Source organism: Brachionichthys hirsutus, chromosome 13 (assembly GCF_040956055.1).
Source record: "Brachionichthys hirsutus isolate HB-005 chromosome 13, CSIRO-AGI_Bhir_v1, whole genome shotgun sequence".
NCBI lineage: Eukaryota > Metazoa > Chordata > Actinopteri > Lophiiformes > Brachionichthyidae > Brachionichthys > Brachionichthys hirsutus.
This window is the reverse complement of record NC_090909.1, coordinates 3965875-3987995: the sequence shown is the minus strand read 5'-3', so window position 1 is coordinate 3987995 and position 22121 is coordinate 3965875. Positions and strand designations below refer to the sequence as shown.

Here is a 22121-nt window from a genome sequence, read left to right as displayed (position 1 = left end):
GTATGCAATTGACGAGGATTGATGAATGAATAAAGATGGGCAGAAAGCCAGGACACAAACTACTGTGTAAGGTAAAACAGGATTATTTTATATTCAGTCACGCAGGTGGAAGTCACAAGCCAGTCCCAAACAAGGGCTGTGCTATTTACGAGCCAAGCAATTATATTTCCACATCTCACTTAGTTAAATGATGTCTTGAGTTTCATTTTCAAAATTAAAAATTCTGTAATAGCCTACTCATTAGTAGTCTCAGCCAGCAAGATCTGAGTTCAGAGGTATTCAATCATCCATGTTTCATTTTTGACAATATATTTAAAAGTTGGCTTTTAATGGATTTTGATAATATTTTGGGTGCGAGTCAGGGGTGGTTCTAGTGTCAAACCTGTTGGGGGGACTCAGTCCCAAGAGGTAGTAGAGATATTTGTGTTTACAGAATAATATTATGGCACATCTCGGTTATATTTTGAGTACAAACATAATATTGTTTGTACTAAAACAGAGACACTGAAATAGGGACAAGAAAACTGAAAGAGCAAAACAGTCAACTAAAGACAGTGTTCAAAGCCTGGAATGTGAAATGCAAAATTCACTAGTTAACATAATTAAAAATGTTCTATTTACAAGTTTTGTCTGTTTTATTTTTTTATTGAAACAAAGTACAATTTTGGCATTTTAGTTGAACTTAGCTAGGTCTTGTCACATTGAAAAATGTTATAGACACAATTAAAGGATGTTATAATTGCTTTTCTAGGAGAAGTACCACTCATAAAGGCCTTGGACCACACGGTATTCCTTGTTTTTTGCCACAAAATCACAGGCGAGACAGACAGGCTGAATGAATTCCTTTTCGAAGGTCAGGAGATGAGGCGTTGCTGTGTAGAACTTCCTCCACTCAAAGTACTGCATGTACTCCTCATCATGTTTATCCAAGAAGAGCAGATGATCTGCCAACGACTTTGCATCAGGGAAATCATTTATGTGAATGAAGGAATGAGGGGGATAGAACTTCTCATAGTTGGCTCTTGGGGGGCCCAGAACCACGGGGACAGTCCCAGAGGACAGGGGTCCGTTGATCTTCTCAGTGATGTAGTCTCTGTGGATTGAGTTCTCAAATGCCAGGTAGAATTTACAGCTAGCAATTGTTGGGTAATAGTCTTCATAAGTCAACCTTTGGCTTGCAAAAGCGGTACCAAACATATGGATTGTAATGTGTTTGGACAGTTCATCATAATATTTTTCTCTCACAGCTGTTCCGGTGGCATGAATATTATTACTGACAATCCAACACACGAGTTTGTCTTTCTTCGGCAGAACAAAGTCATCTTTCATGTCTTTGGTTCTGACCTTGATCTCATTCCTCACCGTGATGTCTGCATCTCTTCGGTAGTTCAGTGTCAAGTTGAACATGTTATCCAGACCTGGTACCTTTGCCGTATTTGTTGGGGATTCCACATGGAACCAGATCCACCTCTGGAAAGCTGGACGACTTTTGGGCATTTCTTCAAAATGCCAACCGATATCTTTGTGGTAGAAAATTACTCCTTCCGCTTCATTGTAGAGAGATCTGTTAGCAGTCAGAATGCAGCTATCAATGTTGTAGTAGAGGGGGCAAGCTTCTAAATCAAATTTTGCACCGAGAGGCCAAAACCAAAGCAGGACGATAGGCTTATCATTTGTGACCGTGCCTTTATCATTAGCCCTGGCATCTAGAAAAGGTGGAGGTGTCCATTTAGGAGAGAAAGACTTGTAAAAGAAAAACAATGCAAGCAGAGAGCAGACGATGAGCAAAGCAGATATCTTTGCCATACAAAGCAATTTCCCAGGAGGTGGTGGATTCATCTGTGGAAGAAGAGAAAATAAATCAGTCAGTCACTTAACATCTGCTATTAAATCAGTTCTTTTCTCATTTCTTTGAGAGGCTGCAACAACTTTGGCACTTTTATCTACAAGAATAAAGAGTTTTGAATTCACTAGCAAACTTCTTCATTCTAGCGTTTCTACAAACATTGAGGCTTTGTCAGCCATGCTAAAGCTAAGCTAATGATAAAAATGCAAATACAAAACAAAACTCTAACCCCTGTACAAGTACATTAGTTACGCTTCCAGTTATCATTTAGAGCAATGTTTCCCAACCGGTGTGCCGCGAGAGATCGTCAGGTGTGCTGTGAGAAATTTTCTAATATCACATATTGAGCGACGCTAAGGCCGAGATCCGGAGCTATTTTGCGGACCCAAACCGATTTCACGAGGAAGTAAAGGCGCGCGGGTGGACGGGACAGTAACAATAGAATCCAAGGAAAAATATCGGCTTTGGATTTTTTCGACTTGGATCTAATTTTGGAACTCGGTGGTGGGGTTGTTTGTCGTGTTGCGGCTTTACCTCAGCCGACAACCACGGGTCCAGCGGCAACAATAACAACTCGGGCAACGCCGACAACTTCAGGAAGTGTGAGTAACTTAGCCTGAAGTAAAATGCCACCGAAATCCAAACAAGATGGAAAAAATGAAGACGATCCAGTATCGCTCGCACAAGTTAAAGAAATGCTGCAACAGCAGCAGCAGATGTTCACAGCCTTACTCCAGCAGCAGCAAGAAAACTTTAAAGGCTTTGTCAAAATGATAATGGACTCCACTAACACTAGGCTGGAGACATTAACAAAAGATGTACAGGAAATAAAAACAAGCTTGCAATTTACTCAGAAAGAGGTGGATGACATCAAAACGAACAACGCTAAACAAGCTAATCACTGCAATGCTATACAGACAGATTTGTCCAAACTTTGTGACAGTTTGCCCGCTGTCATTGATAAGATGGAATATCTGGAGGGACAGTCCAGACGGAACAACTTGGTCTTTGATGGGATAATCGAGTCACCTGGAGAGACTTGGTCTGAGACAGAGGAGAAGGTGAAAAGCGTTTTGGTCGAGAAATTACAGATACGAAAGGACATGGAGCTGGAGAGAGCACACCGTATAGGAAAACCTGCCGGAGATAGGCCCAGGCCTATTTTGGTGAGGTTTTTAAGGTATACGGACAGATCAATCATACTTCAACATACCAAGAACCTGAAGGGAACCAAGATCTACATAAATGAAGACTACACAGATGTCGTGAGGAGGAAGAGGAAGGAGCTGATGCCAGACCTGAGAGCCGCCAGAGAAAGAGGAGACATCGCTTATCTACGACATGACAAACTGATCATTCGTCCTCGCAACAGTGCTTCAAAGTAGATGCGACAACAGCAAGCAGCCAGCCAGCCAGCCAGTATGGGTAACTACGCGCACAAGTTCAATGACTGAACACACAACATTCATGCATCCTGGAATTATGAATGTTCAACAATGGATTAACGAAATTGGAGTTATATGGGATCAGAGGTGTGGCTTTGAATTGGGTTAAAAGTTATTTAGAAAATAGAGAGCAATATGTTAAGGTTGGTGACTGTTCTTCAGACAGACTGACAATTACGTGTGGGGTCCCCCAGGGGTCAGTATTGGGACCAAAACTATTTCTCCTTTACATTAATGACATATGCAACGTATCCAGACTGGTTAAATGTATTTTGTTTGCTGATGACACAAATATTTTTTGTATGGGTGAGAATTTGCAGCAACTTTTGAATGTTATCACTTCGGTATTAAGTAAAATAAAAATATGGTGCGACAAAAATAAATTATCAATAAATTTGAGCAAAACAAAAATTATGTTTTTTGGAGATTATAATATACAGAATCAGGTACAAATTGATGGTGTGAACATTGAAACAGTAAAGGAAACAAAATTTTTGGGAGTGATAATCGACAACAACATTTGCTGGAAACCTCACATTAAGTATGTTAAATCAAAAATCTCTCGCAGTATTTTAGTCCTTGTCAAAGCTCGGCATGTCTTAGATCTTAAAGCATTATTTATTCTATACAACTCTCTAATCATGCCATATCTACATTATTGTTCGGAGATATGGGGAAACACATATAAAACTGCACTCCAACCAATTTTTATTTTGCAGAAAAGAGCTATACGTATCGTTCATAATGTGGATTATAAAGCACACACTAATGATTTATTCAGGTGTTGACCCGGAAGGGCACATAGGTTTTGACCGCTCTGGCGGAATCGCTGCACCCAGATGTTCGGGTTTATTGAGTATTTTAAGTTGTTGTATTTTGTAATAAATTAGTGACATTTTATTCTCTTAAACCCGCTTCTGGACTCTCCTTTTCTTTGGATACGGCGAAACCAAGACGTAGCCACAGAGCGCGTCGAACCGAGAACGACCGGCAACACTCCAATAGCCCAGCATTGGGCTGGCTATTATAGAAGGCACAAAGAAATGATTTTGCAAACATACAGGGACAATACCTGACAATATCACTCGTGAGTCCAAACATGGGGTGAATTGCTATCTTTATTAGCAAATGATGTATATTATAAAAAGGAAAAGAATTTTATGTATATTAGCTAGTAAATTAATAAGGAAAGATGATGTTTAAGTTTAGAAGGGGTAGGGTTAAATAAGTATTTACTTCTTCCTACTCCCTTTTGCTCACGAAAATTGCATAGTTAGTGCATTATGGTTATTATTTATTGTTTGAGTTATTGTTAATTAATATTACATGTGCTGCGTTGCGTGTGTGTGTGAATATGTCTTTACATATGTGTGTACAGTATATATATTTATTTCTGTTTATGTATATGTGTGCACATGTATTTGGCATTGTTTTATCATTTTTGGTTGTTTACGTGGTCGAAATAAATAAATAAATAAATCTTTTTTTTTTATATCACCTAATTCATACGTACGGAAGCTTATTGCATTCACTGAAGAAAAAAAAGTTTCGGTTTTCCTGAATTTATGAATTAATGAGATAAATCCTTTCTTTCCTGTTTTTAGAGGTATTTTTTTCCGTTTTTCTGAAATAATGAGATAAATTAATGCTAAATATATTTTTTTCTGTTATTAGAGGTATTTTTTTCTGTTTTTAGAGGTAATATTTTTCTGTTTTTAGAGGTAATTTTTTTTCCAGTTTTTAGTGGTAATTATTTTTCGGTTTTTAGAGCAAATATTTTCTTTTCTGTTTTTAGTGGTAATATTTTTCGGTTTTTAGAGCAAATATTTTCTTTTCTGTTTTTAGTGGTAATATTTTTCTGTTTTTAGAGGTAATCATTTTTCGGTTTTTAGAGCAAATCTTTTCTTTTCTGTTTTTAGTGGTAATATTTTTCGGTTATTATAGGTAATTTTTTCAGTTTTTCTGAAATGTTGAAATAATTCTGTAGGCCTATTTATTTTAGGTCTAGTAATGGCTGCCATAGATCTTGCTTGTTCTATTCGCTTTTATTTTCATCTTGGTTTGAGACACTGGGAAATACTCTGCTGTCTGAGTAACCTTGAAGGGATTGTTCTCAGTTTATCGACTTTGCGTAGGCACCTCAAGTCTATGCGGTTGTTCAGAAGAAAGTGCCATTCTGATTTGCTGGATACTGCGCTGTTTCTTCAGGAACAGATGAATCAACATGGCATGCTCCATGGATATAAGATGATGCACCAGAAATGCCTTCAACATGGCTTTGTTGTTACGCAGGAAACAATTAGGCATTTGTTAAAAATACTCGATCCCTACGGAGTGGATTTGAGAAGAAGAAATCGCCTCCATCGACGTCTCTACAGAAATCCAGGTCCAAACTTTCTATGGCATGTTGACTCTTATGATAAATTGAAACCTTTTGGCATCTGCATTAATGGTGCAATTGATGGATTTTCAAGAATGGTGATCTGGCTCCATGCTTACTCGACTAGCAGTGATCCCAAAATTGTTGCGGGATACTTCATAGAGCAGGTTCTGACCAGAAAAGGGACTTCTACTCGAATACGATCTGACCAAGGAACGGAAAACCGTTATGTTGAACAAATGCAATGTTTCATGAGAGAAGATCACACGGACGAATATTCAAGAAGATGCTATTTGTATGGCTCAAGCAACCACAACCAACGAATAGAGAACTGGTGGGGATTTTTAAGAAGGCAACATGCTCAATTCTGGATGAATATATTTCAGGGTTTAAAAGACAATGATTACTTTTCTGGTGACTTCCTCGACAAAAGTCTGATACGGTTCACATGTCTTGAAATTATTGAGGTAAGATACATTTGTCTTCTTTTCATGTTTATTTTGTTCAATTTCAAACAGAACAGTTAAGGTTGCACTGATGGCAACCCAGGGCGTGTTGACTTGTTATATGTAAAGCTATCCTATTTTTCTGTAAAGAGCTAAACGTATATCTTTGTAAGTTTAGTAAGGATAGACTAATAATCAAGTAATGTTAGGTTGAGATACTTAGAATGATGATGATGAATATATTTATTAGATAGAATGTTAGAGTACAAGTACAGTCACACAGTAGCATGTATTACAGTACAAATAAAGTCAAACATCCTGTCTAAGAGGAGCATTTCTAAAAAGCCCTTGCGGTCTCGTTTCCGTTGAAAGTCCTTCGTACATAAATCATCCACAATTAACAATACAAATTTAACAATACAAATAAAAATAAAACCAATATTCAATAACTCAATTGATGCAACGTAACATTAGAAAAACAAAAATAAAATGCTTTTACACCGCTGATGCAAACTAACAATTAATCTAAAATAAATTACACCACTGATGCAAAATGACAATGGATGACAATAAATTACATATTATACTTGTTTGCAACTAGTCTTGTTTAGTGGCCATAAACATATAAATTGTAGTCTATTTTAACCCTGCGCCCATAAGACCCCCCCCCCCAAACAAAAGAAGGTAGTAAACTAACCTTACTTCAGCAATACAGCAATAAGCCACACAGTAAATGCTAAAACTGTACAGCTTTAAAATCTCAATCAAGTCAAAGTAACATAGGCTGTCTATTAGCTAAGGTCACTGTCAGTAGTTTCATGCATGCACATATACACATCATAGAAAATCATGCATGAATAAAACATTTGCAAAATTGTTTTATGTCAAATCTCTCTATGTGACTATGATGTACGTTTAATAAAAAAAACGCATTCATTTATATTTATGTATCATATCAGTGAGTGGCACGATCTTAGCAGTGTTTAGATATTACCCCAATTTGGGTTTGCTGGTAAAATATGTCCAACCCTTTGCCAGATAAACCACGGTATGCTAATATCAATCAGCAGAGCTGCAGAGATCATAATTCGCGTTGTTAACCAGGTTAGCAAACGGAGGCTATAAGCTAGTTATAACAGATCGGCTAACAGCAGATTTTAAAACAGCGCATGACGCTCAGCGTGTACAGTAATGGAGAAAATCAACTTTGAACAACGTACCTGTGTTCACCTGCTACACTGCTCAAAATATCCAATCTGTGGGCAAACGAGGGCGAAGGCTGCAAGCAGCATCGACATGCTTCTTCGGAAAATAGGGCTTGAAGTTATATCATAAATTCAGGAAAACCGAAACGTTTTTTTTTTTCTTGAAGTTATCTCATAAATTCAGGAAAACCGAAACTTTTTTTTTTTTTTCATAAATTCAGGAAAACCGAAACTTTTTTTTTTTTCTTGAAGTTATCTCATAAATTCAGGAAAACCGAATTTTTTTTTTCTTCAGTGAATGCAATAAGCTTCCGTAGTAAACATATATTTCCCCCCAAAAAAATTGTCCTTCATGCTTTGCCTTTTGCCTTTGTGAATGCTTTGGTTCCCCTTTAAGGAGGGTCATCCTCAGTGGCAGTTTGGGATCACAGCGAGACGAGCAAGTGACAGTGATGAAGTTTTTGAGAAGAGGAAATGCAAATGCCGAACAGGGACCTGGACAAAATTCAGACCCAGATGAAGGCCCTGGTATGAGTGGTCGACAAAAGAAAAAAGAAAAGACGGTGAACTCAAGGCAATACAACGAAAGCTATCTTTCATTTGGATTGACTTTCACCGGGGATGCAACGGCACCGAGTCCGCTGGGCTTGGTGTGTGGTGAGAAGCTATCCAATAACTCCATGGTGCCAAGCAAGCTCAAACGCCATCTCCAAACGAAACACCCTTCCGTTCAAAACAAGCCGATGGACTATTTTGTACGCTTACGTGCAAACAATGAGAAACAGGCAACTGTTTTTTAGAAAAACCACAAAGGTAAACGAGAGAGCCCTCAAAGCTAGCTACCTTGTTGCTGAACTTGTAGCTCAATGAAAAAAGTCCCACACTGTGGCAGAAACATTAATACTGCCAGCTTGTAAAGGTAAACGAGATGCTCGGCCCTGACGCGGCCAAAGAGATAGCTAAAGTGGGAGCCGAGCATAAAGTTTTATGACGAAATGTTCTTTGAGCAGTTTTACCGGTTGTATAAGTTTTATATGAATGTTTGCTGGTTTAAATGGATACAGGATGTTTTATCTGATCTCACAGCAAATCAAGTCTACCTACGTGTACAAATAACCTACGTGTAACCTACGTGTAACCCTGTGCTTCTGCATTCATATAATAAATATGAATTCCTCTTCCTCCATCAAGTCCTCTTCAAATCCATGTTGAGGTACTCAGTCTGGAATCCCTATATCCAGTGCGGCGATTTGTAAGATGAACTGATGTAGGACTGGATTAATCCTCTGCTATAAAGCGTAGAGGGACTCTCCTATTGTTTTAAGGGTGTGTTCTCAGTGCTGTAGCCCCAACTGTGTGCGGCGTCCATTTCAGTGCCTGTGTTAAACATCATGATCTAAAGAACATAAAAAAGTGATTCATCAGTTCATAAAGACAACACATGATCTGATTTATAAACCCCAAGCCTTTTACAAAATAGTATCTTAAGATAAGTCACTGGCACTCAAAGACGACAAACTTGATGTACTTTGTTGGCGATAAGGGAATTATCGCCAATTAATGCTTGGTGTGTGGTGAGAAGCTATCCAATAACTCCATGGTGCCAAGCAAGCTCAAACGCCATCTCCAAACGAAACACCCTTCCGTTCAAAACAAGCCAATGGACTATTTTGTACGCTTACGTGCAAACAATGAGAAACAGGCAACTGTTTTTTAGAAAAACCACAAAGGTAAACGAGAGAGCCCTCAAAGCTAGCTACCTTGTTGCTGAACTTGTAGCTCAATCAAAAAAGTCCCACACTGTGGCAGAAACATTAATACTGCCAGCTTGTAAAGGTAAACGAGATGCTCGGCCCTGACGCGGCCAAAGAGATAGCTAAAGTGGGAGCCGAGCATAACGTTTTATTGCTCCACACGGAGGTCCGGTGGCTTATTGTGGTTTGCAAACTGTTTTATGATATCCTGATTACTGGGGCATGACGAAATGTTCTTTGAGCAGTTTTACCGGTTGTATAAGTTTTATATGAATGTTTGCTGGTTTAAATGGATACAGGATGTTTTATCTGATCTCACAGCAAATCAAGTCTACCTACGTGTACAAATAACCTACGTGTAACCTACGTGTAACCCTGTGCTTCTGCATTCATATAATAAATATGAATTCCTCTTCCTCCATCAAGTCCTCTTCAAATCCATGTTGAGGTACTCAGTCTGGAATCCCTATATCCAGTGCGGCGATTTGTAAGATGAACTGATGTAGGACTGGATTAATCCTCTGCTATAAAGCGTAGAGGGACTCTCCTATTGTTTTAAGGGTGTGTTCTCAGTGCTGTAGCCCCAACTGTGTGCAGCGTCCATTTCAGTGCCTGTGTTAAACGTCATGATCTAAAGAACATAAAAAAGTGATTCATCAGTTCATAAAGACAACACATGATCTGATTTATAAACCCCAAGCCTTTTACAAAATAGTATCTTAAGATAAGTCACTGGCACTCAAAGACGACAAACTTGATGTACTTTGTTGGCGATAAGGGAATTATCGCCAATTAATGCTTGGTGTGTGGTGAGAAGCTATCCAATAACTCCATGGTGCCAAGCAAGCTCAAACGCCATCTCCAAACGAAACACCCTTCCGTTCAAAACAAGCCAATGGACTATTTTGTACGCTTACGTGCAAACAATGAGAAACAGGCAACTGTTTTTTAGAAAAACCACAAAGGTAAACGAGAGAGCCCTCAAAGCTAGCTACCTTGTTGCTGAACTTGTAGCTCAATCAAAAAAGTCCCACACTGTGGCAGAAACATTAATACTGCCAGCTTGTAAAGGTAAACGAGATGCTCGGCCCTGACGCGGCCAAAGAGATAGCTAAAGTGGGAGCCGAGCATAAAGTCTTATTGCTCCACACGGAGGTCCGGTGGCTGTCCCGTGTGTATGAGCTACGAGAGGAACTTAAAGTTTTTCTGACAAACGAGAGGTCCGATTACTCAAAGCTGCTTGCAAGTGATGAGTGGTGTGCAAATCTGGCATACCTGGCTGATATATTTCATCATCTGAATGAACTGAACACACGGATGGATGCAAGGCCGAAATGAAAACCTGCTTACAAGCACTGATAAAATGAACGGATTCCGTTTAAAGTTTAAAGGTGCAGCTCTGGCAACAACATGTGCAGCGTGGCAACCTTGACACGTTCCCACTCACCGAGAAACTGCATGATGGCAACACTGCTGCGATGTGCGAGGTGATTTGCACACATTTGAAAACTCTTGAGGAGAAGTTGTCATTTTATTTCTATTCAGCCTTCACAGAACCCCTTTGCCTGGGTTAGGAACCCATACAGCTCAGCATCTGGTGCTGGAGAGGACCTGACTTTAAAGGAGCAAGAGGAACTCATTGAACTGAAAAAAGATCGTGGTTTAAAGCTAAACTTTGCTGATCTTCCTTTGGACAGTTTTTGGTTATCTGTTGCCAAGGAGTTCTCCATTCTAGCCAACAAAGCTATTTTGACATTGCTCCCATTTTCAACCACATATCTGTGTGAGCTGAGCTTCTCAAGCTCAACGGCGATAAAAACTACAAACAGAGAGAGACTGAGAGCTGTTGAGGGAGAGCTTCGTGTGTGTCTTTTACCATTACTGCCGGGATGTCCATTTTGTGTTCATTGAAACAGCCCCAGGTTTCCCACTAAGTATAAATACATTAAAAACTGTATTATTAACTATATGTATTATAATAAAGGTCATCTAATCTAATATGTACAGTGTTAGTGTCATTTTGTGTCATTTTGGTTGGTGGTGTGCCGCGGGATTTTGTAAATGTAAATAATGTGCTGCAGCTCAAAAAAGGTTGGGAAACACTGATTTAGAGAATATTAGTCTGCCAAACATTTTCAGTGTCATATTTGTATCATAATAATGTAATGCAATGACTCTTCTATTACCTCTCAAATATAATTTTGCCTTTTTGATATTTCATTTTAGCAAATTATTATGTTACTTTGACAAAAGGTTTTTGAAGTTGCCCTGAAACCAAAACTATATTCAACAAGATCTATCTTGTTTTTCCTGTTGCATGTTGTGTGAACAAACCTGATATGGATCTGTTAGATTTTTAAATCAAATCAAATTAAGCTAAATTAAAAAGTTATTTTCATTTGAACTAAATGTATTACCCGGTACTTCATTGAACATATTTGCCTCCATGACATTTGTTAGAATCTAAAACCCGTTTACAGCAGAATGCAGCAGCTCGTGTTCCGACTGGAACCAAACTGAGAGAACACATTCCCCTGTTCTGCCGTCTCTGCATTACCATCCTGTTAGAGCCTGGATTTAATATAAAGTACTACTACTACTACTACTGTACTTTCGACTTGTCCTGTGAGGGGTTGCCACAGCAAATCAAGCTTTAATTTTGAAGAACTCAATTAGTGATCTAAAATACCACATTAATACGCAATCAGTATTACTAAATGTACACAAACAGACTGGAAAAGAATTATTAATTTAAGGCAATATTATAAAAATAGCATATATTGTTTTAAGGATACCTTATTATCAACAAATATCATGTCATGCTTTAATGATATCCTAATCTCATTGTATATCCACTATGCAATGACAATAAATGCTTTCTATTCTAACAAGTAGCATAGCCCTATGTCAGCCCTAAGCCAACATTAGAGTTATCTTATTAACTAGCAATTAACATAAGATGGTTGTTGCTAAACTGTTTAGCTTTGACTACTAGGCATAGGATACTAAAATCGACATGTTTCCATTATGTTATCCCTATCAAATTCAAATTTTCACAAATAACTAATAAAACCTAAAGCTGTGGCAGCCATCCAAATCTCGAAAACTCAATGATTCACTTAAAACATTATCACAGCATCACTAAAACGTCAAATTTTAACTTAAACGTTAAATGTCCCATGAGCCTTTGCACTCCTAACGCTGAACCCTCACCAATCATCCCTTCTGAGATGTTTAACCTGTGCCCGTATTTTGTATTTCTATTGGCTGTTTGTGGATTAGGGTTAGGGTTCATTTGTTTTAGTTACCTGGCGGTGATGAGCATTTTTAATACATTCGGTATATATTATGGCACATCTCAGTTATATTTTGAGTACAAACATAATATTGTTTGTACTAAAACAGAGACACTGAAATAGGGACAAGAAAACTGAAAGCGCAAAACAGTCAACTAAAGAAAGTGTTCAAAGCCTGGAATGTGAAATGCAAAATTCACTAGTTATCATCATTAAAAATGTTCTATTTACAAGTTTTGTCTGTTTTATTTTTTTATTGAAACAAAGTACAATTTTGGCATTTTAGTTGAACTTAGCTAGGTCTTGTCACATTGAAAAATGTTATAGACACAATTAAAGGATGTTATAATTGCTTTTCTAGGAGAAGTACCACTCATAAAGGCCTTGGACCACACGGTATTCCTTGTTTTTTGCCACAAAATCACAGGCGAGACAGACAGGCTGAATGAATTCCTTTTCGAAGGTCAGGAGATGAGGCGTTGCTGTGTAGAACTTCCTCCACTCAAAGTACTGCATGTACTCCTCATCATGTTTATCCAAGAAGAGCAGATGATCTGCCAACGACTTTGCATCAGGGAAATCATTTATGTGAATGAAGGAATGAGGAGGATAGAACTTCTCATAGTTGGCTCTTGGGGGGCCCAGAACCACGGGGACAGTCCCAGAGGACAGGGGTCCGTTGATCTTCTCAGTGATGTAGTCTCTGTGGATTGAGTTCTCAAATGCCAGGTAGAATTTACAGCTAGCAATTGTTGGGTAATAGTCTTCATAAGTCAACCTTTGGCTTGTAAAAGCGGTACCAAACATATGGATTGTAATGTGTTTGGACAGTTCATAATAATATTTTTCTCTCACAGCTGTTCCGGTGGCATGAATATTATTACTGACAATCCAACACACGAGTTTGTCTTTCTTCGGCAGAACAAAGTCATCTTTCATGTCTTTGGTTCTGACCTTGATCTCATTCCTCACCGTGATGTCTGCATCTCTTCGGTAGTTCAGTGTCAAGTTGAACATGTTATCCAGACCTGGTACCTTTGCCGTATTTGTTGGGGATTCCACATGGAACCAGATCCACCTCTGGAAAGCTGGACGACTTTTGGGCATTTCTTCAAAATGCCAACCGATATCTTTGTGGTAGAAAATTACTCCTTCCGCTTCATTGTAGAGAGATCTGTTAGCAGTCAGAATGCAGCTATCAATGTTGTAGTAGAGGGGGCAAGCTTCTAAATCAAATTTTGCACCGAGAGGCCAAAACCAAAGCAGGACGATAGGCTTATCATTTGTGACCGCGCCTTTATCATTAGCCCTGGCATCTAGAAAAGGTGGAGGTGTCCATTTAGGAGAGAAAGACTTGTAAAAGAAAAAGAATGCAAGCAGAGAGCAGACGATGAGCAAAGCAGATATCTTTGCCATACAAAGCAATTTCCCAGGAGGTGGCGGATTCATCTGTGGAAGAAGAGAAAATAAATCAGTTCTTTGCTCATTTCTTTGAGAGGCTGCAATAACTTTGGTACTTTTATCTACAAGAATAAAGAGTTTTGAATTCACTCACTAGCAATCTTCTTCATGCTAGCATTTCTCCAAACATTGAGGCTTTGTCAGCCATGGTAAAGCTAAGCTAATGATAAAAATGCAAATACCAAAAACAATTCTAACCCCTGTACAAGTACATTAGTTACGCTTCCAGTATATTAGTCTGCCAAACATTTTCAGTGTCATATTTGTATCATAATAATGTAATGCAATGACTCTTTTATTCAATTACCTCTCAAATATAATTTTGCCTTTTTGATATTTTAGTTTAGTTTTTGAAGTTGCCCTGAAACCAAAACTATATTCAACAAGATCTATCTTGTTTTTCCTGTTGCATGTTGTGTGAACAAACCTGATTAGATTTTTAAATCAAGTCAAATTAAACTAAATAAAAAAGTTATTTTCATTTGAACTAAATGTATTACCCGGTACTTCATTGAACATATTTGCCTCCATGACATTCGTTAGAATCTAAAACAGCAGAATGCAGCAGCTCGTGTTCCGACTGGAACCAAACTGAGAGAACACATTCCCCTGTTCTGCCCTCTCTGCATTACCATCCTGTTAGAGCCTGGATTTAATTTAAAGTACTACTACTACTACTACTGTACTTTCGGCTTGTCCGTTGAGGGGTCGCCACAGCAAAATCAACCTTCTCCACTTCACTCTGTCCTTTGCATCGTCCTGTCCTTTCCATCCTCAACATTATTCTACTGATCTAGTGCCTGTCTCTCCTCTGGACATGTCCAAACCATTGAAGTTGGTAAATAAGAAAATGAGTGTTGAGAAAGATAAAATTCATAAAAGAACTTTTGGACTTATTGTAAATACATTATGTTTCCGTCTGCTCATGTTCTGTCATTGTCTCTCTCTCTCCTTCTCAACCTAACGTGTCAAGACAGATGGTCGTCCACGATGATGCCTGACAAAAGGAAGATTTTCCTTGCCTCTGTCACCAAAGTGCTTGCTGGGTTCTGTATTTCCCTGCGACACCTGTAAAGTGCCTTGAGATAACTTTCTGTTATGATCTTGCACTATTGAATTGAAAATTTAACTGAATTGAATAATTTTCTAGTTGAAGTAAAACATGCTGTTCTCACCGTTTCTGAGGAATTTAAGGCCAGGAAGTTTCCTTTTGGTATTCAGCTGACCAGGTATTGCAGCCGTTTGCCGTTGAGCCCAGGTAAATCCAATGATGTGGGTAAGAATGATGTGTGGATGGATGATGTGTGTGCGAACCTCCTGAGCGCAACTAGAAAATCCAGTTTTGTAGGATGGCATGTACTGCTGCTGCTGCTGCTGCTGATTGTCATCACAGTACAAGTACAGTGGAACAACGAAACAAGTTCGATGAGTGAGCATCGGCTGCAGCGATTAAATCGCGCTGCCAACACCTCTCTTCTTGGAGAATGTGCAGAAAGCAGCAGGTACACAGGACAACACATGTAGAAGTGAATGGCATGCTGCACTGGGAACGCTGTACTGGGAACGTGCAGGGATTTTTTCAAGTAGCAGGAACAAGGCAAGTCCAGAGAATTGTCCTTTGTGGGAGGACGGGGGGCGCAGTAGGAAGATTTCTGAGAGCAGATGAGCCATTGAGGGGTGTGTGCGTGTGTGTGTGTGCGTGTGAGTTCATGTGTGTGAAAAGTCAGAAAGAATGTCCTTGGATTGTTTTGGGAGTCAGATAAGGCCGGAGTCAGTACTCAGTCCGTAGATCTGCCGATACAGTTCTACCTGCTGGCGCAAGATGGTATCCTCCCCACATCGATCCCTGAGCTCTTTGCCCAGGTCCTCGATTCGAGCCACCACACGGCCCCCAAAGCACCGAAAAGCACTTTTAGATCCATGGTCAATTTATCCAGAACTTTGAAAGCCGCAGTCTTGGAGACTTTCCGGTACACCAGGGCAACTCCTGTCTCAATTAGCAGATGCTCCACCACCAAACAGCCAAATATCTTCCACATCCTCTACAGATAGGACCGTGAGACAGACCACTCTCCATTTCTCCCAAGGATCCATGGTGTAGCCTGCTGCGTGGCTCCTGTCTGGACAGGTGGGCTCCCCCCGGAGTCCCATGCTTGGGTGAAAAAATGTGATCAATCAACAAGAAAATTGTTGTAATGGCTTGTAGAAAAAAGTAAGAGCAATAACTTGGGGTAAACACTTTTATTACACACAACCTAAATAATGGAAGCTCAAACAAATCCTGCCTTTAAATAACATTGTCAAAAAATAAACCACCTGATATAAAATCTGCAAAATGCTTCCTCTTTCCTCTTCCTCTTTAGAGATAAACATTCAATAATCCAGTATGTGATAGTTTTCTCTTATCCTACATAACAAGCCACGTTCATAACAAACAGCAGCTAATAAATATACTTTCTTATGTGACTGCATCTAGAGGTAAAGATAGATTCACTGGCTGCAGTGAAGCATCTACTACTGAATAAATCTTATTGATCTGTGTGTTGGTCTACGGCTATGCTTTACTGTTGGTTGTTTTACTGCATTTACATTTGGCATTCATGATTTTAGCTATACTTACAGGAGCTGCTGTAGTCTTTTGCCTACAGGTTTCCAACAGGCTAAGATCTGTTGCACCAAGAGTGAACTGTATTCAACATTTTCTGAAGTTTTGTCACGGCCCTGGCTCAATGGGAAGGGCAAAAAGGGAGACCACACAGATAGTTCCAATACAAAATAGGATAATTTATTTATAAAAATACCAAAAGTGGGTCAAAAATGTCTGCAGTCTGTAAAGCAGTAATTTTTGCAGTGTTGGGCGAGTGTCAGGTGTGGTAGCGTGCAAAAATATAACGCAAAAGCAACTAAACAAACCAATCCAAGTGCCATCAAAGCTGGCTTTATCAAGCCTTCAGCCCCAATCAGCCCAGATGGACTCTAACCAGGAGCTCCTCCTCCTTCTACAGACTCACCTGTAGGCAATAATAGAGTCCAGCACATGGAGCAAAACAAGACAGGCTTCCATTAATGTCAGGAGAAGCCTGTCACAGATATGATTCATTTTCTGCCAATAACACAATATTTTATGTCCCCCACATTAATGCCCACATCTGTATCTCTTACTTAATTTACCAAATCCTTTATATAAATTACAAATAATGTGGGCGACAAAACATCACCCTGTTTAACACTGTGCAGTGCTGGGAACCACACACAGGATTTTTTATAAATAGCCTTATAAAGCATTATAAAATTTACCATCAATACCTGCTTTCAGGTACAGTAAATCCCGATTGACACGATCAAAGGCTTTCTGAAAGTCTATGAAACAAGCAAAGGTAGAATTTCCTTATTGTTTTCTGGCACCTTCTTGTTTTTCTTGGTCACCCGTCTTTCATGTACCAGTAGTTTTGTCTTTGCTGCTCAAATTTCTTTCGCACTAGTACTGTTCTACTGCACTATTGTAAGCTATTTCGCTGCTGCACCCATTGGATTTCCTCATTGTGAGATTAGTAAAGTTTATTTTATTTTACCAGAAACCTGAGGTGAAACAGGGAGTGGCACAGAGAGTTCCACGCATGCATAATGCGTGGAACTGGGTTGTGTGTGAGTGGATGCTAATCCACAGGAGGATTATTTCCCTATTCTGAACAAAGGGTGTGTCGCCAAGTATGTTATTTTAAGTCATTTTCATGTTCATTGTTTAGTTCCAGAAAGATGACGAAACATATCACTCACTCATAAAGTACTAATAAAACCTAACACAGTTGCAGTCACGCAAACCTAAAAACCCACATACTACACTTTCAACATGAACAGAACATGACTAAAACATCACTTTTCAACGTGAACATTAAATTTCCCATGAGCCTTTGCACTCCTCACCCTCAAGTATCGCTATTCAGAGTGGCCACTTCCTTCCTAGATGCTTAGCCTGTGTCCATCTCTATTTACTGATTAAGGGTGAGATTGTTTTAGTTACCAGGGTGGTGCTGAGCATGTTTACTTACATCCTGTATTTATTACAGCATATCACTGGTCCTAGTGTTGTAGTCAAGAACACAAACAAAATTACCAGTATCTTTTTTTTATTATTATATTTGCAACAAAAACAAATTCTGCTATGCTGTTTTTGAACCAGCACGATTAAACAAATCTTATATCTAGGGAAATTTGTTGTTTCACTTCTTCTACAAATTATGAAATCATGCTTTTTAAACAACAATGGTCTCTAAATTGTTAGAATCTCCCACCCAAGTGTGTCAAACATCACATGTCAGCTTTTGAACAGACACTGTGAGACTGCCTACAGTATGTTTAACATCTGTTTCCTGTATTTCAGAAGTTGTTCCTCTCAGCATTTGAGCAGCAGACTTGCTCAGAAAACAAGCTTCACATTAACCATTAAACGCTTCACAGCAGGGACTGCAGAGCACACTTGCAAGCACGCACTATATACAGGTATCAGCACAAAGACGCACACATGCAAGTAAGCAGAACGACCAGGAGAGAGTCAGTTGCCTCATTTTTCCTGTAGTCACAGTGAAATTGGATCGCTCTCTCCTCCAGCATGGTCTGTGTAGAAGCCAAATGCGTGATGGAATGCGTTTCCAGTGTTGTGCACGGTGTGGCGCTGTGGCCAGAAAGCGGTATATAAGGCAGGGCCAATCAGGCGGTACACAGGTGTTGACCCGGAAGGGCATACAGGTTTTGACCGCTGTGGCGGGATTGTTTTGCCCAGATGCGCATGTTTTATTGATTATACTTTTGTTGTGTTTTGTAATAAATGAGGATCATTTTACCTTCTTAAACCGCTTCTGGACTCTCCCTGTTTGGACACGGAGAGACAAAACACGACTTAGCCGCTGGAGCGCGTCCGAGCACTGCCGGCAACACCACAATAGCCCAGCATTGGGCCGGCTATTATAGTCTGTATACATCAGCCAGCACCCATCCCTCCTGGCCTTTAATGGAAGGGCAGATGAATGGCTGGCTTATCAGAGGGTGAGCTGACCTGACTCAGCTCCACTACAGACAGTTGAGACCTTCATAGACAGTCTGTGTTAGTAATGTAATTCAATCATATGACTGACTGACCACGTTCCTCCTGAATTAAAGACGTATTTACTGAATCGCTGTCACCTGGTTTGTCATTATTGTCTTCCTGCATGTGTTAAGGTGGAATTGTCTATTGCCAGCAGATTTATGTGGGTTCTTAGTCAGTAGATTTTTTTAATGCTCCACCTGCATAGCTTTGCATTTTTTCTGTGAACGTCTTTATCTCGTGACTGTACAGCATGTGGCCACAAGAGGTCGCTGTCACACAGTCGCAGCCTCGCAAGCTCCACAAGAGGAATATTAAGAATTAAAGCCGCAAGCTGACCGACAAAGCTGACGCGCCGACGCACGCCGCTTTCGTCCTGAGTGCTTCATAAGTGTTTACATTTGAGCTGCATGAGTAGCTCACAGTTTAGTCAAATCTGCATTAGGATAATATGGGACATGGTGGCCATCGCCATGGCAACAGCGTGGATCACGAGGGCACTTGCATATACAGAGGAATTATTTATCTGCAGAATAAGCTGCTTCTATACTTTTCATGCTTTAATTACATTATTCTGATCAAACTTTTGAATGCATGAAATTCACATCAGTGGTTTCAGATTTTGGTTGCACATTTAGGCCTGAGAATTTATACTGATAATCCAGTTGGTTTCTCACTGGCACACTCATAAAGGGTGCGTGTATAATGCAAAGCAATGACAAACAACTTGTGCGGGTCCTTTGGTCGCATGAGTGTGTCCAATTTGGGGGGGGGGGGGGGGGGAGTTCTCTGTGATGTTTTCTTAAAGTCAAACTCTCCTCTCGCCGAGCCTTGACCACAGCAGCCCGCTGAATGACACAGAAATTAGTTCACCCAGGAAGGAAACTCCCTACTTTCCCAGAGGAGGTCAGTCCAAAGTCCACTACCGCAGCTGTGTGTTTGTGTACAAGAGCTTATGCAGAGAAACGGAAGAAAAGAGGTGGGCTGTGTCAATACACACACATCAGATAACTCCCTCAAGTGCACCGCACGGAATCAAAGGGCCCAATTTCATCATGACGGTCGCAGCAGTTTGTTTTGGTGAGCACGATCCTTCCTCTCTTCCCCTCTCAGCAGCATAGTCAGCCTCTTCTGTCGCCGGAGGCGTTTCGGTGCGTTGGAAAGCTGAGAGCTGCTGAAATGCAAACTGGATGAGCGATTCTGCTGGAGGATGACAAACAGGGAAGGGAGGAACACACACAAACACACACACACACAGTTGTAGATGTGACGTAATATCGTTCCCGAAAGTATCACCAAGTAGTAAAAGTAAAAACAGTAAACCTACATTTACTTCTCCCAGTATTTCCATTATTCACCCACTAATCTCTCCGCCTCCGTTTGACCAGCCTGGTTTAACACCAGTGTGATTTTCATACAGTGTCTTCTTAGTATTATGTGCTTGAATGCAAAATTAAATACAAATGATTCACATTTTTGAATCTGTGTATTATTATCTCTTTCTCATCTGTCTTTCTTTTTAATTTTGAAAAGCTTGTATGAATTCTAACCTTTTATTGTATGCTTCAATATTATTATGTTTTATTACAATTACTAATTGTCACTATATTATCTACACCATATTATACTATATTATTACTTTGATTTACTTATATTTTCATTACAGCTGCAAAATCTTTCTGAGATGTATATTCTTCTTGTGATGTTGAAGAAATGGGAGAAGTGATTGTCCTGGAATGGCCTCAAAATGAATCAACTCTACCTCGGTCCGAGATTTGATATATTTCTGTATTACATTTAAAGAAAGTTGAAACTGAAACACAAAACCTAAACTGCAGTAATGCATTCACAGATAGGGCAGCATTTAAAAAAAAAAAAAAAAAAACTTATGGCCTATTCAGTCAGACCTTAAGCAAATCGCTAATGCTTTGAAGTCTCTGTTCAAAGGAAGTCTGGCAGCTAATTTGAATTTGATCTTTCGCAACATTCAGGTTCTTATTTACCACTCTGGCTGCCTGATATCAGCCATCACCCATGTCATTTCCCCGTTATCGCTTGCTGATTCAGCAACTGAACGATGATATATGATTTGATTAGTGCAGTTGAATTTGTTATTTCTTGTTTATACTTGTCGCATTTTCTATAATGCTTCCCCCCCGAGAGTGACCGTACTATAGTCAAACCTTTGTATGGCTCCATCAGTGACCGCGACATGCTAGACACAACCATGGTCAACATTTATCGTGTGTGAAACAGAATTTTTAGATGGTGGGTGTGTTACGTGGAAATCAAAGCTGATTCCCACAAAAGTACTGGCTCGCTTCACATCACAGAGCCTCAGAGTCGTGTCAGGGAAACATAACCTGGGTGGAGATTCAGAGGAGCCGGTGGTGAGTGTGAGTTTGTGCATGTGGACGGGAACTCAAGTTAAACCACAGGATGGTATATCATTGTCACCCCTCCCTGCTGTAGCCCTACAGTCCGGAATATGTTATTTCCCCGAATATAACAGCTATGGCGAGAAATCCTCAAGGCCACAGCAATCTCGAAAACCTTCTCCCCGCCTCCGTCTGTCTTTCTTTCTCATCACGATGCTGGCGCTGGGCTGTAAAACAGCCCAGTTGGCCTTGATAGCATTCCAGTTTGCAAAGTGCACGGCAGCTGGCACCCGGGATGTGGGTGAGAGAATCAGGGACTCTCCAGGACTCCAGAGTGAGTGGAAAAGGGCAAAATGAGGAGAATGGATAACCAGGATCAGCAGGCGCTCTCTTTTCTTGTTTCACTTTCACATTTCAATGAGACACCACTTTGTGTTTCAAAGGCCACAGTAGCAGGGTCCCAGCCTCCGTTCAGGAGGGAGGACTGTAGAAGGGAACGTTTACACTTTGAAACTCTAGATATGGAAAAGCAAACATACAACTGTGGGAGATTATAAAACCACCTCCAACTATTTTGTAGAGGTAATACGTTTTATTTGTTTTGAGCTATGCAAATAAAACATTATAAAATACCAAGATTTGTTTTAAAAAAAAAAGAAAACAACATGATCATCAACTAAATTATACACAATAAAGTAGAATAAAATCATGTGTTTTCTGACAAAAATGTATTTGTAGATAATAAAGAAGACACTGATTCAGACATCAAGGTCGTTCCTGATTAGATTTAAAAAAATAAAATAAAAAGTAGCAAGGGAAAAAGTGTT

The 22121-nt window shown here is 39.7% G+C and overlaps 2 protein-coding genes across 2 annotated transcripts; both read right to left on the bottom strand.

The window, feature by feature from the left end:
- Positions 1-670: 670 nt before the first annotated feature.
- Positions 671-1839, bottom strand: LOC137902909 (4-galactosyl-N-acetylglucosaminide 3-alpha-L-fucosyltransferase 9-like). The gene has a single exon (XM_068747012.1). The coding sequence runs from the start codon at positions 1837-1839 to the stop codon at positions 748-750; it is 1092 nt and encodes a 363-aa protein (XP_068603113.1). The 3' UTR covers positions 671-747.
- A 10813-nt stretch (positions 1840-12652) lies between these two features.
- LOC137902908 (4-galactosyl-N-acetylglucosaminide 3-alpha-L-fucosyltransferase 9-like) lies at positions 12653-13821 on the bottom strand. Its single transcript, XM_068747011.1, has one exon. The coding sequence runs from the start codon at positions 13819-13821 to the stop codon at positions 12730-12732; it is 1092 nt and encodes a 363-aa protein (XP_068603112.1). The 3' UTR covers positions 12653-12729.
- Between the last annotated feature and the right edge of the window lie 8300 nt (positions 13822-22121).